At 42.3% G+C, this 13,683-nt stretch overlaps 1 protein-coding gene across 2 annotated transcripts in view; it reads left to right on the forward strand.

Annotated features, from left to right (window-relative positions):
* Window positions 1–9,712: 9,712 nt before the first annotated feature.
* The window catches only part of RECK (reversion inducing cysteine rich protein with kazal motifs), a 75,446-nt gene continuing 71,475 nt past the window's right edge, over window positions 9,713–13,683 (forward strand). For both annotated transcript variants that reach the window (XM_059925069.1, XM_059925070.1), the window contains exon 1: window positions 9,713–9,878. In XM_059925069.1, coding sequence (XP_059781052.1) covers window positions 9,779–9,878 — 100 coding nt within the window. In that variant the 5' untranslated portion in view covers window positions 9,713–9,778. The remainder of the gene's footprint in view (window positions 9,879–13,683) is intronic.

The following is a 13,683-nucleotide window of genomic DNA, read 5'->3' on the forward strand; positions in this document are numbered from 1 at the left end:
GTAAAGCAACTATACTCCAATAAAAGTTAATTTTTTAAAAAAGAAATTTAAATTAAAAAAAAAAAAAAGGAACACCTATCTGAGTGACTGTCATGGAATTCCACACTGCCAGAACACATGATCTCCAAACTCCTCAGTGTCCTCCTGGGGAAGTGGGAGCCCAGTGTAGAGAAGGGAGTCTCCCAAGATTCATGTTGTGGACCATGTGAGTAAGACTAAAAAGTAAACTGGCCCTCCTCCCCTTGTTACATAGGCAATGGAATCTTCTAAGAATCTAGAAGGAAAGAGCTTCACATTTCTAGAAATGCTGGCTAGTTGTTGGCTTTGTGCATAACCATGGTGATGTCACATCATAGCTACTTTATGCCAATGAAATCTAAGATCCTCTGCAACCAGAAGCTGACTCTTTGTTCTTATAACTGAAAAAACAAAACTAAATAGATTGGGATGAAAGTTCATTGAAGAGTCAGTGGCTCATAGCTGGTCCTGGCCATAGACTCAGGGACCATCAAGATTCCCAGGGGGACTGTCTGGGGACCATGGCTTGTCCTGTTTGTTCCCAATTAAATCTGATGCTTTGTTCCCCTGGGGGTTAAGTCCAGAACCCTAAGTATTGGGAAAAGCCCATTAACATTCCAAATTATTGTATTATTACAACAGCTGCTTCTAGTACTCCCAGAGAAAACAAGATAGCTGTTCAAAGAGCAGCTGGGTGAGAGAGGACAGGGAAGGGGATAAGCAGGCCACCCAGGTCAGCATAGACTGGGGCTGAACCATCCTGCCCTGTCCATCTAGAGGTGCTCTCAGCCCAGGCCAGGCAGCCAGAAACCGGCCTTCCAATTCCACTTCCAACACCATTTGCCACTGTTGAGCGCTTGGCGAAGTGTCTTTCCCTCTCTGGACCTTAAGTCCTTTGTCTGTAAAATAAGAGCTTATGGCCCATCCCTCTCACTAGACAATGCGTGTAAAAACACCTGGGGAAAGCCCAGAGAGGAGTAGTTCATGGCTCACACCCCACAAACTGCCGCTCATTGATTAGGGATCTCCTCTGGGCTCTCTCCCCATCCTTCGCAGATCAAGAGCAATGGCTCCAAATTTCTAAGGCCACTTAGGGCACTATTGGAAGGAGACTTGGGTGGGCTGATTGTGGCTCTGGATACCTGTGCCTGCTGCAAACCCGCCATCTGGTGGACATTCTGCAAGCTCCTGAGATCAGTGCTTCTGGAACTTTAACGTGCTCCTGATTCACCTGGGGATGTTGTGAAAATGCCAGTTTGGATTCACTGAGTCTGAGGTGAGGTTGGAGATTCTGCATCTCTGACAAGTTCCCAGGTGATGCCTATGCTGCTGCCCTTCGGACCACACTTTGAGTAGCAGGCTCTGCAAGATGTGCGACTAGGGCCAAGGGTCTGAAGGGAGAGTCAGGGAAGCAACTCCTGTGTGTGCCAAGTCCTCCAGCATCGGCAACCGAGGCTGCTCTCTGCACTCTGGGGGCAGCAGTTCGCCCTGTGACCTCTCTGCTCTTACAGGTCTAAGAAGAATTTTTGGTTTATCAGTTTGTTCAGCTTTTCACTTGTTAGTACAGAGTGGTGTCTTCCAAGCTTCTTCCATGCTAGACCAGAAACCAACCGTTCCCACTTCAAATAGCTCTAAAAGTGCAGTCAAGTGCAAGTGCAAATAGATAAAACAATGTTGTCAAGTGCAAAATTAGAGGCATAAATATAGCAGAGAAAGAAACGGATGTCAAATTTTGCAGAAAACAAAATTGTATTTCTAAAAATTAACCAGAAAAATATTATCAGTAATATGAGTTCAGAAAAGCTAAGGAGACAGAAATAACTTCTCAAAAATCAATTGTATTCCTACATACCATCAGTATAGAACAAAAAAACAAAACAAAACAGAAATAATATCCTATTTGCAGTAGTAACAAGTACCAAATAATTGGGAAAAAACATAATTCCAGACATGACAGACTGTGTCAAGGAAAAAATGATGCGTGTTGTCAGAGTATAAAGGAAGGCGGAGTGATTGACCAGGGGCTTGAGAGTATAAATACAAAACAATGGCCTTAATTTCTAAGGGGGAAGCTCTCAAATTGTAACAAATAGAACTTCTTTCATATGCATATTCCTGGTCTCTACCCCTCCCCCCCAACAATGATTCAAATTTCACTGTGTCTGCGGTAAGGCCAATAGGAAACCTGGGCTTAGAAACAAAGTTATTTAGTGTTTTAAATTCCCCAGAAGCCAGGACTTCCTTGGTGGTCCAGTGGGTAAGACTCCGTGTTACAACGCAGGGGGCCTGGGTTTGGTTAGGGGAACTAGATCCCACATGCATGCCACAACTAAAATGTCCGCATGCTGCAACTAAAGATCCCAAGTGCCGCAACGATGATCACACATGCTGCAACTAAGACCCGGCGCAGCCAAAATAAACAAACAATAAATAAATTCCCCAGAAAACTGTACCGAACTACATAAATTGCTAGTGAAGAATAATTGAACGGGACTTCCCTGGTGGCGCAGTGGTTAAGAACCTGCCTGCCAGTGCAGGGCACTTGGGTTCGAGCCCTGGTCTGGGAAGATCCCACATGCTGTGGAGCAACTAAGCCTGTGTGCCACAACTACTGAGCCTGCACTCTAGAGCCCGTGAGCCACAACTACTGAGCCCACGCACCGCAACTACTGAAGCCCACGTGCCTAGAGCCTGTGCTCCGCAACAAGAGAAGCCACCGCAACGAGAAGCCTATGCACCGCAACGGAGAGTAGCCCCTGCTCACCGCAACTAGAGAAAGACCGCGTGCAGGAACGAAGACCCAATGCAGCGATAAATAAATAAATAAATAAATAAATAAATAAATAAATAAATAAATAAATAAATAAAGTTAATTGTTAAAAAAAAAAGAATAATTGAACAATACAAGGATCTTTTGAAAGTAATGATGTTAGAGTCTTCCTGCCAGATTTGAACTTATTACAAAGTAACAATTACTGAACGATACACCACTGGCTATTTTTAAGTTTTGCAAAATCAGTGGTTATCAGAGATACCAGAAAATTAATTCCAACTATAGAATTTAATACATATATGTCAGGTCAAAATTAATAGCATGAAGAAGGAACCACTTTTTAATAAATAGTGGGACAGCAGCAACATTCAATTGAATGAAGGTTTGCCTTTAATCCATACATCACACCACACGCTACCATAAACTTAGGATGGATTAGAATTAAACATAAGACACCATCATGATCACACAAAACAAAAAGAGAACAGAATGACATATTTATTCCAGCTGGGGAAGAGGGCATGATTCACTATTCTGGAAGAGAAAGAGGGTTATCAGAATTAAAATAGACATATTCAAACATACATCGTACAAAACTCTTGAATAATATGGTCTGATCATACAAGAATCAAACTTCTCCCAAATGGAGGTTTGTTGGGTTCTGCAAGTATTTGATTTGAGTTTCTTTTATATATATGTATATATATTCTAAATGACTTTTAATATGTAGTAAGACCATGGACACATGCAAACTTACGTTTTGATTTTTGGCACACAAGAGGCCGCTACCACAATAGCATGTGTATTGTTGAGTTGACTCCTTTGCATAGACCTCAGAATAAATCTTTTCCTGCCATCTCTTCATATTTATTTTATCTTCTTTAAATGTGTCCTTGATTAGAAAAAGTGTAATTCTGCAGTGATCTTTTCCCTAATCCAAGCCTACGCTCAACTGCTCATTTATAATTGTACCAGGGAGTACAAATGTGCACTGTTCCCAATTAAGTGTTAGGCAAGGCTCAGAAGCATCTGCTTGGTACATGTTCTCATCATGGTGTCATAGCCAATTGCACAATAACAAGGAAACATGTAACTGGTCACACAGTAATAATGTCTCATTGTAAATAGTATTGGGATTAACCATACATTTGGGGTGTTACTTCCCTGACTACATTTATGATAAGGAACTTGAGCAGTTATCCAAACTTATTAGTAAATCAATATTTTTTCTTATTTTTAATGTCTAACGGGCATTTAAAAAATCAATACAGTTTGTTTTTTAGAGCAGTTTTAGGTTCACAGCAAAACTGAGCAGGAAGTACAGAGTTCCCATATACCCAGTCCCCCCACACACACAACCTCTCCGACTATCAACATCCAGCAGCAGAATGGTATCTTTGTTACAATCAGTGAATCTACATTGACACATCATCACCCAGAGTTCATAGTTTAGAGTTCACTCTTAGTGTACATTCTGTGGATTTGGACAAATGTGTAATGACATGTATCCAGCATTATAGTTTTGTACAGAATGCTTTAACTGCTCTGAAAATCCTCTGTGCTCTGCCTCTCCATCCCTCCCACCCCCTCTAACCCCTGGCAACCCCTAATCTGTTTACTGTCTCCATAATTTTGCCTTTTCCAGAATGTCACAGAGTTGGAATCATTTAGTATGTAGGCTTTTCAGATTGGCTTCTTTCACTTAGTAACATGCTTTTAAGTTTCCTCCATGTCTTTTTGTGGTTTGATAGCTCATTTCTTTTTATTGCTGAATAATCTTCCATTGTATGGATGTACCACAGTTTATGTAACCACTTACCTATTAAAGGACATCTTGGTTGCTTCCAAGTTTTGTTAGTTATGAACAAAGCTGCTATAAATATCCGTGTGCAGGTTTTGGTATGGACATGAGTGTTCATGAGTCAATATTGAAATTAAAATCTCTCAGTACTTCTTTTTCAAGGTACCATCTTAATTTGAACAAAGAGTAGTCTGAGATTGCAAGGTGGGCTAGTTCAAAAAACATGACCCTTTGCAAACTACTCATCTGTATCAATCAGGATTTTCTCTTATAGCAGGCAACCAAAACAAAATACAGAAATGGAAGCCAAGACTGATGTGACTGCAGTTATCATACATAATTCCAGATTTCAAGTTTTTGTGTTCATCAAAGTCTCATTTATTATCTTTGAAGTCTCATTTATTATCTTTGAACCAGTTATTTATTATTAATTATTATAAATTTGAACTTAGAAAATAAATGTAGAACTAAAACACAGCTTTTTTCTATTTTGTATGGCAGAACTCTGTAAGATTTTGTTGGAAAAAGGATTCCACTGCTAAAAAATAAAAATAATATTTTTTAAGTTTGAAAATTACTGAAATAAGCAGGCAAGGAAAGTAGAGAATGGGGACAACTTCATACTCACAAGCTCATATCTTTAGAGGGCTCACTGGAGGCTGGCAGGATATTGTACCAGTATCACAGACTAAGGTCACAATGCTAAATTTTATAACGTGTTGGTGTTGGATGCCTTGGCATTAGGGCTTCTCTCCCTCCTGTGAGATCTCAATATAGGGGCCAACGGGGCTTTCAGATACACCGATTCTGCTCCAAGTCATGGGATCCTTTGTTCTCCAAGGCCATATTCACAGTTAGTAAATTAACAGAGAACATGATAGCACTTAGAAAATGTTTGCTCTGGCTGGGCAGTTGCTTCCAAGCGACAATTTCTAGAAGGGCTGCACAAATCTTTGATGGACAGCTACTTGTCTCTGCAAGTCCCCTTCCTGCTGAATGACTAAAACTTAATCTCAGTCAATTCAGTAGGATCTCAGCTTAGTCAAGGCCTCTCCCGAACCGCCCCCCGAGTTTTGAGAGGAAAATACAGAGTCAAATCCACCAACTGGGACTGAGGAAGAAGGCAGGACATCTGGTCCTCAGTTGTCATCATCAATCCCTGTTGACACCTGCATTCTCACCTGGTGTCCAGTGTATAGACCATGCAAATGCCAACTACAGCCTTCTCATTCTGATCTTGAGGCCTCTTCAGGCTCTCAGCTTTCTCAGCTCCTGCCTTGCCCCTCTCAAAGGGCATAGAAAACACTCAGCTCCTCTTCTGTGTCACTTTAGGTGGGGAGCGAGGAACAGTACATACCTGCAGCCATTTCTCCTCTACACTCCCATCATGCTCAGTGCAGGGGAACTTCATGAGGTGTGTCACTTCCCTGAGCTCCATGGGAAACGAGGCTCAGATCCCCTCTTATCTCATATTCTCAAGCCTTTCTGGGGTTCTGTGTCCCAGCCCACAGTAGCCTCCCTTCTCCAGTGGCTCGCCTCCTCCCCCATCACAGGGAGTCAAGTTGTTGGGGACTGATGGGGGTGGAGGTACTGTATTGACTGACCACGGTATTCTTACAAGTCCATTGTTCAGACAAATACTTTACGCCCTCAGCCTTTTGGGCTAGGTTCTGATATCTCAAAAGCTTTTACTCTTGAAACCACTGTCTCTGGGAATTTCAGATGTCTTGTTTTTAAAACCAAAAAGCTAGGAATTATCATCTTTGTCTACTTTTCTACTCTAATAATCATCCCTGAGGAAATGAATGCCTTGCTCTCATGTCTAGTTTTAGTAAAGAAATTACTGGGAATATACTTAAAATATATTAATATTTCAAAAAATTGGCCCACCATATATATATATATGTGTGTGTGTGTGTGTATACATATATATGTGTGTGTTTATACATATATATATGTGTGTGTATACATATATATATATATATATAAGACTTTATATATAAAGTCTTAAAGAATTCAAAATGGACCTATTCCTTATCAAGATAGGTCAATTTGTGATAAGAAAATGTGTTTAGGCTAAATAAACCCAGAAAAATTATTTCCATTAAAGATTAACTTCAGGAATTTACTGTGCATAAATTCCAAAAACCAATGTATGGGGTCCTAGTTAATTAAAATCAGCAAAACTTGCCATGTTCTTAATAAAAATGTTTCTCTTCCTCTAGATACTAGAGAGAAGGAGCTACATAAAGGAATGAAGAGCATTAGAAATGCTTAACATGTGGGTAAATATAAAACACATTGTCGGGACTTCCCTGGTGGTGCAGTGGTTAAGAATCCACCTGCCAATGCAGGGGACACGGGTTTGAGCCCTGGTCTGGGAAGATCCCACATGCCGTGGAGCAACTAAGCCCAAGAGCCACAACTACTGAGCCCGCATGCTGCAACTACTGAAACCCGCGCACCTAGAGCCTGTGCTCTGCAACGAGAAGCCACTGCAATGAGAAGCCTATGCACCACAACGAAGAGTAGCCCCCGCTCGCCACAACTAGAGAGAGCTCGCGCACAGCAACAAAGACCCAACGCAGCCAATAAATAAATAAGTTTAAAACACATTGTTTCTCATTTTATAATCTCTCATTTAAATAATTGACTATTTAAAGCAAAATAATAACAGTGTGTGGAAGCAAAATGTATGATAACATTAACACAAAAGATGGGAGGGGAAAATGGAAGTATACTGGTGTCACGTTCTTACATTTGACATGAAGTGATTATTATTTGAAGGTGGAGTGTAATAAGTTAAACTGTATACTATAAACCCCAGCGTACCTACTGAAAAATAAAGCAAAGAAGTAGAGCTGATAAGCCAATAGAGGAGATAAAATGAAATCATAAAAACAACACTCCAAACGCTTTATTATTCTAAAAGAAGGTAGGAAAAGTGGAAAAAAGAAAAAAAGAACAAATGGAGAAAATAGAGAACAAATTGCAAGATAGATTTAAACTCACCCATATCAATAGTTGTATTAAATCAAAAGGATCTAAACATTCCAATTAAAAGACAAATTGTCAGATTAAATTAAAAAGAAAAAAAGCAACCAACTATATGATTTCTACAGGAAACTTACTTTAAATATAAAGAAACAACTTAAAAGTAAAATGATGGGGAAATTATACTACACAAAGATGAATCAACAGATTTGATGGGGTTTATTTATCTAAAATACAGAAAGATGTTTTTGAGCTCAGGACAAAATCATTGGTCAGAAACATTTTTTTAAAGTGCCATTTTAAAGATGACCTCTAAGCATTAACCTTTGTTTAGAATGAAAGATAATTACACCAGCACTGTACAATAGAACTATGTAAACGCCAGAGTGAACCACATATGTAATTTTAAGTTTTCTAAAAGGCACATTAAAAAAGTAAAAAGAATAATGGTGGCTACATGTTGTTATACGTTTGTCCAAACCCACAGAATGTGTTACCACCAAGAATGAACCCTAAGGTAAACTATGGACTTTGGGTGATAATGATGTGTCAATGCAGGTTGATCAGTTGCAACAAACCTACCACTGTGGTGTGGGATGTTGATAGTGGAGGAGCCTGTGCGTATGTTGTTATGTTGAGAAAGGGGGTATATGGGAAATCTCTGTACCTTCTGCTTACGTTTTCTGTGACCCTAAAACTGCTCTAAAAAATAAAGCCTATGTAAAACAAAAACAAGTCAAAAAAAAAAAGGTGAAATTAATGTTAGTAACATTTTACATTCTTGTTTTCATACTGAGTCTTCCAAATCTGGTTCCAGCACATGTCAACTTGGACTTGCCACATCTCAAGTACTCAACAGCCACATATGGCTAGTGGCTACCATATTAGTGCAACTCTAGGATTTTTGACTCTTCTCTCCTGGGGAGGAGTGGGGAGTAAGGTGGGATGAAGTGGTAAAGGTGACTGGGTCTAAATGCTGAGAACCTCTGACACCACGTCGAATAACTGTACATCATTCTATCTTATAAGTAAAGAGGCGGCCTCTCAGAGAAGCAAGAGAATTGTTGCCACAGCAAATGTTTTAGAAAGATTATTGTAACTTATTCATGTTTTCCTTTTGTAAACCTAAAAGAGAGGGAATAGAGAGAGACCTAAAAGACATACAAACCAACTTCAGTATATGGACATTGGTTGGAACTTGAAAAACTGTAAAAGGAAATTATGAGACAATAACGAAAATGTAAACTTACTGGACATTTAACATTAGGTATTTTAAAATGTAACTGTGGTTATGTTTTTTTAAAAAGGAAGGGGAACGGAAAAAGTTATTAACATAACTCACGAACGGAAAAGAGAGGGAGAGGAGGAGGGAGAGAGGGACGGGTGGAAAACGCTTGATAGCAAGTGAATCCTCTCAAACATACCCCACAGGAGCTGTGGGGATAAGGGGTGGAGTGGGGACCCACCTCCAAATTGTCTCTTAAAAGTCTAAACCCAACCTGACATTCAAGGCTCTCCATATTTAGATACACAAGCATTCCTCTCCCCACATTTTCCTGATAGGAATAGGTACCTAGAACATCAAAGACATTGAGGCTACACGTGCCAAAGAGCTTTGGTGGCGAATTCGTGCCTCGGGCCCTTGTCAGGGGACCGTGTCCGCGGCAGATTCCCTCCAATTTCAGGAGTTGTCCCGGGTGGCACGCCTTCTTCGGGTGTGAGGCAGCGTCTGGCAGAAAGGATATTAAGACCATTGAAGGTACGCGAAAGGGACAAGTCCCTTTGGTTCAGCCTTGGCTTATGCCCCAGTTCTCAGGCGAACTTGCAGTGTGACCTGGACCAGATGGTCTCTTCTCTGAGCCTCAGTGACCACATCTGCAAACCTTGGGAGGTCCAGGCGTTCCAAGGGCGGTTCCAGCTCTGACATCCTCCGACTCCACTCTTGGAGAACGCTGGCTGCGGTACTCCGCGGCAGAAGCCGACACACAGCTGGGCCTTAACAAAGAGCCCGGGTCTCGGGCAGGTTCCCGCCCCCAGCAGGTTTTGGAAAGTCTGTGCGGCCGAGGGGCGGGGCTTCAGCGCGCCGCAGCCAATCACCAAGGGCCCAGGCCGCCGGGGCGGGGCCTCCGCGAGCTGCGGCGGCGGGCAGGCTGGGTCCGAGCATCCCGCGGCTCCGGACCCCCGGCCCGGACATGGCGACCGTCCGGGCCTCCCCGCGAGGCGCGCTACTGCTTCTCCTGGCCGTGGCGGGGGTCGCGGAGGTGGCAGGGGGCCTGGACCCGGGCAGTGCGGGTGAGTAACTGCTGGAGCAGCGGTTCGGGGCGGTCCGGAGCGGCCGCCTCAGCGCTCCAAGATGGCGCGGGGCAGGGGGCGGGGGTGCCGGCGACCCCCAGACCCGGCCCAAGTCTGGTGACCCAGGGTCCGGAGGTCCCAGCAGGCTGCAGGAGGAGCTGAGGCGGGCCGAGCAGGACCCCTCTCCACGCTCGCTCTCCCTGCCCCGATCTGCTGAACTGGGAGCGGTGACCCGGGTTCGAGGCCTTATTCTGTCACCCACCGAGCAGGGGCCCCCAGCTCAGCCCTTATCCCCTCACCCGGCTCGGGTCTCTGTCCGAAGAGGGTGAAATGCCTTTGCCCAGGATCGTCGCGAGGGTTGGATGGGATTTCTGAGGTGCCGCCGCCTTACCCCCGCCCTGGCCAGTTATTGTTGCTTGTTCCTTGACCCGCGGTTCAGAAAGGCCGACCTCGGGCAGCAAGCATTGATGGGCCCTGCAGCCTGCCTGACTTCTGAAGTCTCAGAAGAGAGTAGATCCAAGCCTCCTAAATCCGATTCTGCTGCCGTTCGCTGTGGGTATGCTGTGTGTCCAAGACAGCGCTGGGCTCTGGCGGGAGACAGATTAAAAATCAGTAAACTGTCTCTTTGGGGGCTGACTGGCTTGAGGAAAGTTTTGTTCTTGCTCTAGAGGAATTAGACCACGAGTGGATAGCAAGCTGTTCAGTGCTTATTGAGTGTCTCTCACGTGCTGGGCTTTTAGGAGTTGTTGCCATCTCCTGCTTTCCAGCAGCCCTGGCTAGGAGGTGGGGTGCAACAAGACATGAGCAGCTCGAATTCAAGGCAGAAGGGTCCAGAGGAGATGAAGGGCTGTGAGTGCACAGAGGGAGAGAGATGATGGATGATGTCCACCTAGGGTAGGAAGAAAATTGAGTGATGCCCCAACTGCACTAGATATTAAAAGATGGCTGGGATTTGTACATGCAAAAGTGGTGGAGAAGTGCATTGCTTACAGGGAGACACACCTAGAAAGAGCAAAATCAGTCTCAAGGTTATAAGGTAGCTTACAATGTTAGAAGTTTTTTTGTTTTTTGTTTTTTTTTTCAGTCAAGAGTATTTAAAGAAGGGAGAGGATTGTCAGGAACCTGGGGTTAGATAGTTAATTATAATTGGATTCTAACAAGCTGTCAATTAGACAAATCAAAGGAGAGAGAGAGACAGAATGCTGTGTATTCGTGGCTAAAGCAGCTTACCTTTCTGGGTCCCATTTTTCTCATTAAGTTAAAGAAATTGAACTAAAGCACTTTCAAAGTTATGGTTCATTAGAAAATTAGTCGTCCATTCTTATTCTACAACTAGTCAATTCTGTGGGAGATAGTAGGGTAGAATATAGTTAGGAATATTTGAACAAATTAGTTAGCTTTAGTCTCTTTGTGCTTTAATATCCACATTTATTGTATACAGAAATTCTCATAGATTTTATTGTGAGAATTGAGGTAATACATGTATAGCATTTAGAATAGCATATAGTAAGCACTGAAATGTTAGCTCTTAAGGTTGGGAAACACTGTACACTGTACCCCTCTCTTATAAATTCACAAACACGTTAGATTCATAATAATTCACAAGGATTCCTGTGGTAAAGAAACTTGTTGCTGGGAGAATAGAGAAATGGGGAACTGACTGCTGATGGGTATGCGGTTTCTTTTAGGGTGATGAAAATGTTCAGAATTGGAAAGTGGTGAGCACAGTTCTGTAAATGTACTAAAAACAACTGAATTGTGCCTTTAAAAGGATGAATTTTGTGGTATATGATTGTTAAAAGATAAACTGAGGCATATTAAAATGTTAAGAGTTTATTTGAGCAAAAATTGATTTGAATTGGGCAGTGCCAAATGGGAAGTAACAGGAGCTAGCGGAAGGACTCTTATGGAAGAGGTGGAAACAAAGCAAGGAAATATTCGATTGGTTATAGCTTGAGCAGGTGCCTTATTTGGGAGAGTCCAGGTGGCTGTTTGTGATTGATTGTCCTTAGGGTTCTGATTTCTTAACCTTGGGGCACTATAGGCTTAGGTTTTGGTTTGCTTAGGTAGGCTACTGAGGCATTGAAGCCGCCTCAGTCTAATGGCCTCCTTGTTTTATTAATTTAACATGATTTATATCTCAATAAAATTATTATGCAAAGAAAGAAAGAAACTTGTTTGCTTAAAGAACTCTTTTTTTCTTCATAACACCTAAAGCACACTTCAGAAAATTCTGGGCTAGATGATTTCTAAAGGCCCTACCAGTTCAAAAAGTCCATGACAATATAGAGTTTGCATTGTTTAGTAAGAAGAAAAATTCCAAGTTTGATGTAAAAGTGAGATTTGTTCCTTTTACTAAATTCTTAGGCATATATTGCCTGGTTCCTTACATAAAAGACATTGAGTAATACAATGGACAAAGGCTTCCACTGTGGATTTGTATAAACTGTGGAAAACGTTCTTCAATCCTAAACAAAAATTAAGAACACAGTATTAAATTGTATTTCATTGAAGGCCTGACTTGTATTCCTGCTCAGACAGTCTTCTTTCCCATCTCCTTACCCCATCCAAAGTCGGGTACTCCTGTCTCCTCTGGTATAAAGCGTTTCACAAGTCTCATCTGTTCTGACTTGCAGATTTTTGTTCCTGTTGGGGGAGAGGGGGTGAGGGAAGGAATCATTTGACTTGCTCAATTATTATTATCTCCTGTGAAGTTTGGCCACACCCTCCTCATTGGAGTAATGCCACACTTCCTATCCTGTGTACTTTCTGGTCTCCTCAACACCCCCAGCTCTCCTCCCCAGCACCTCTGGTGTTCCCTTTGGAGGATGGGATGGAACCCTATGCTGCAGTCTCAGGATCTGTGTGTCATGGCACCTGATATTAGCTCTGTTTCTATTTAAGATATTTTCTAATAGTACAAAAGAGAGAAAGATGTAACATTAAGGGCTAGGTTTCAATAAGTTGACATTTAAGAAATTATGTAATAGTCAGCCTAGAATCCTGAAAAAGAATGTAATGAATTTTAAGTTAGAAAAAGCAACCGCCTATCTGGAGGAATGTAATAAGAAGCAGATTCTCTTCCCTAAGAACTATCTTGGCCCACACTGTACAAAGAGCTAGAATTGGTGATAGACCAGATATGACAGTTTGGTGTGCTACTAAAAGTTCCTATCTTATATCCATAGATTTAAACAGTCTTTCATTAATCCATAGATTTAAACAGTCTTTCATTAATCATACTTTTCACCATATGCCACTTCTGGAAGAAAGTGGGACAATATCAAGGAGGTGGTTTTTATATATTATAAAATTATTAGAATTTTAAAAGAATTTTAAAAGAGCAAAACAGATACTACAGGGGTTTGTTTATTCAAAAAATATTTGCATGCTTACTATATGTCAGGCACTGTTCTAGGTGCAGGGTTGCTGCTCTCAAGGGGCTTACATTCTAGCAGAGGGGAGACAGACAATAAACAGTTAAATAAAATGATTTCTGGTAGGGATAAATACGCTGTGAAGGAAACACATAGATGGTAGCGTAGAGCAACAGTCCCCAGTCTTTTCGGCACCAGGGACCGGTTTCGTGGAAGACAGTTTTTCTGCGGGGTGGGGGGAGGGGGTAGGGGGATGGTTCGGGTGGTAATGCTAGCAGTGGGGAGCAGCAGTTGAAGCTTCACTCACTCGCGCTCCACTCACCTCCTGCTGTGCGGCCCGGTTCCTAACAGGCCACGGGCCACCAGTCCATGGCCAGGGGTTGGGGACCCCTGGTGTAGAGGGGAGTGGTTCTTAACATAGTGATGAC

The sequence above is a fragment of the Balaenoptera ricei genome, chromosome 6 (assembly GCF_028023285.1).
Source record: "Balaenoptera ricei isolate mBalRic1 chromosome 6, mBalRic1.hap2, whole genome shotgun sequence".
Taxonomy (NCBI): Eukaryota; Metazoa; Chordata; class Mammalia; order Artiodactyla; family Balaenopteridae; genus Balaenoptera; species Balaenoptera ricei.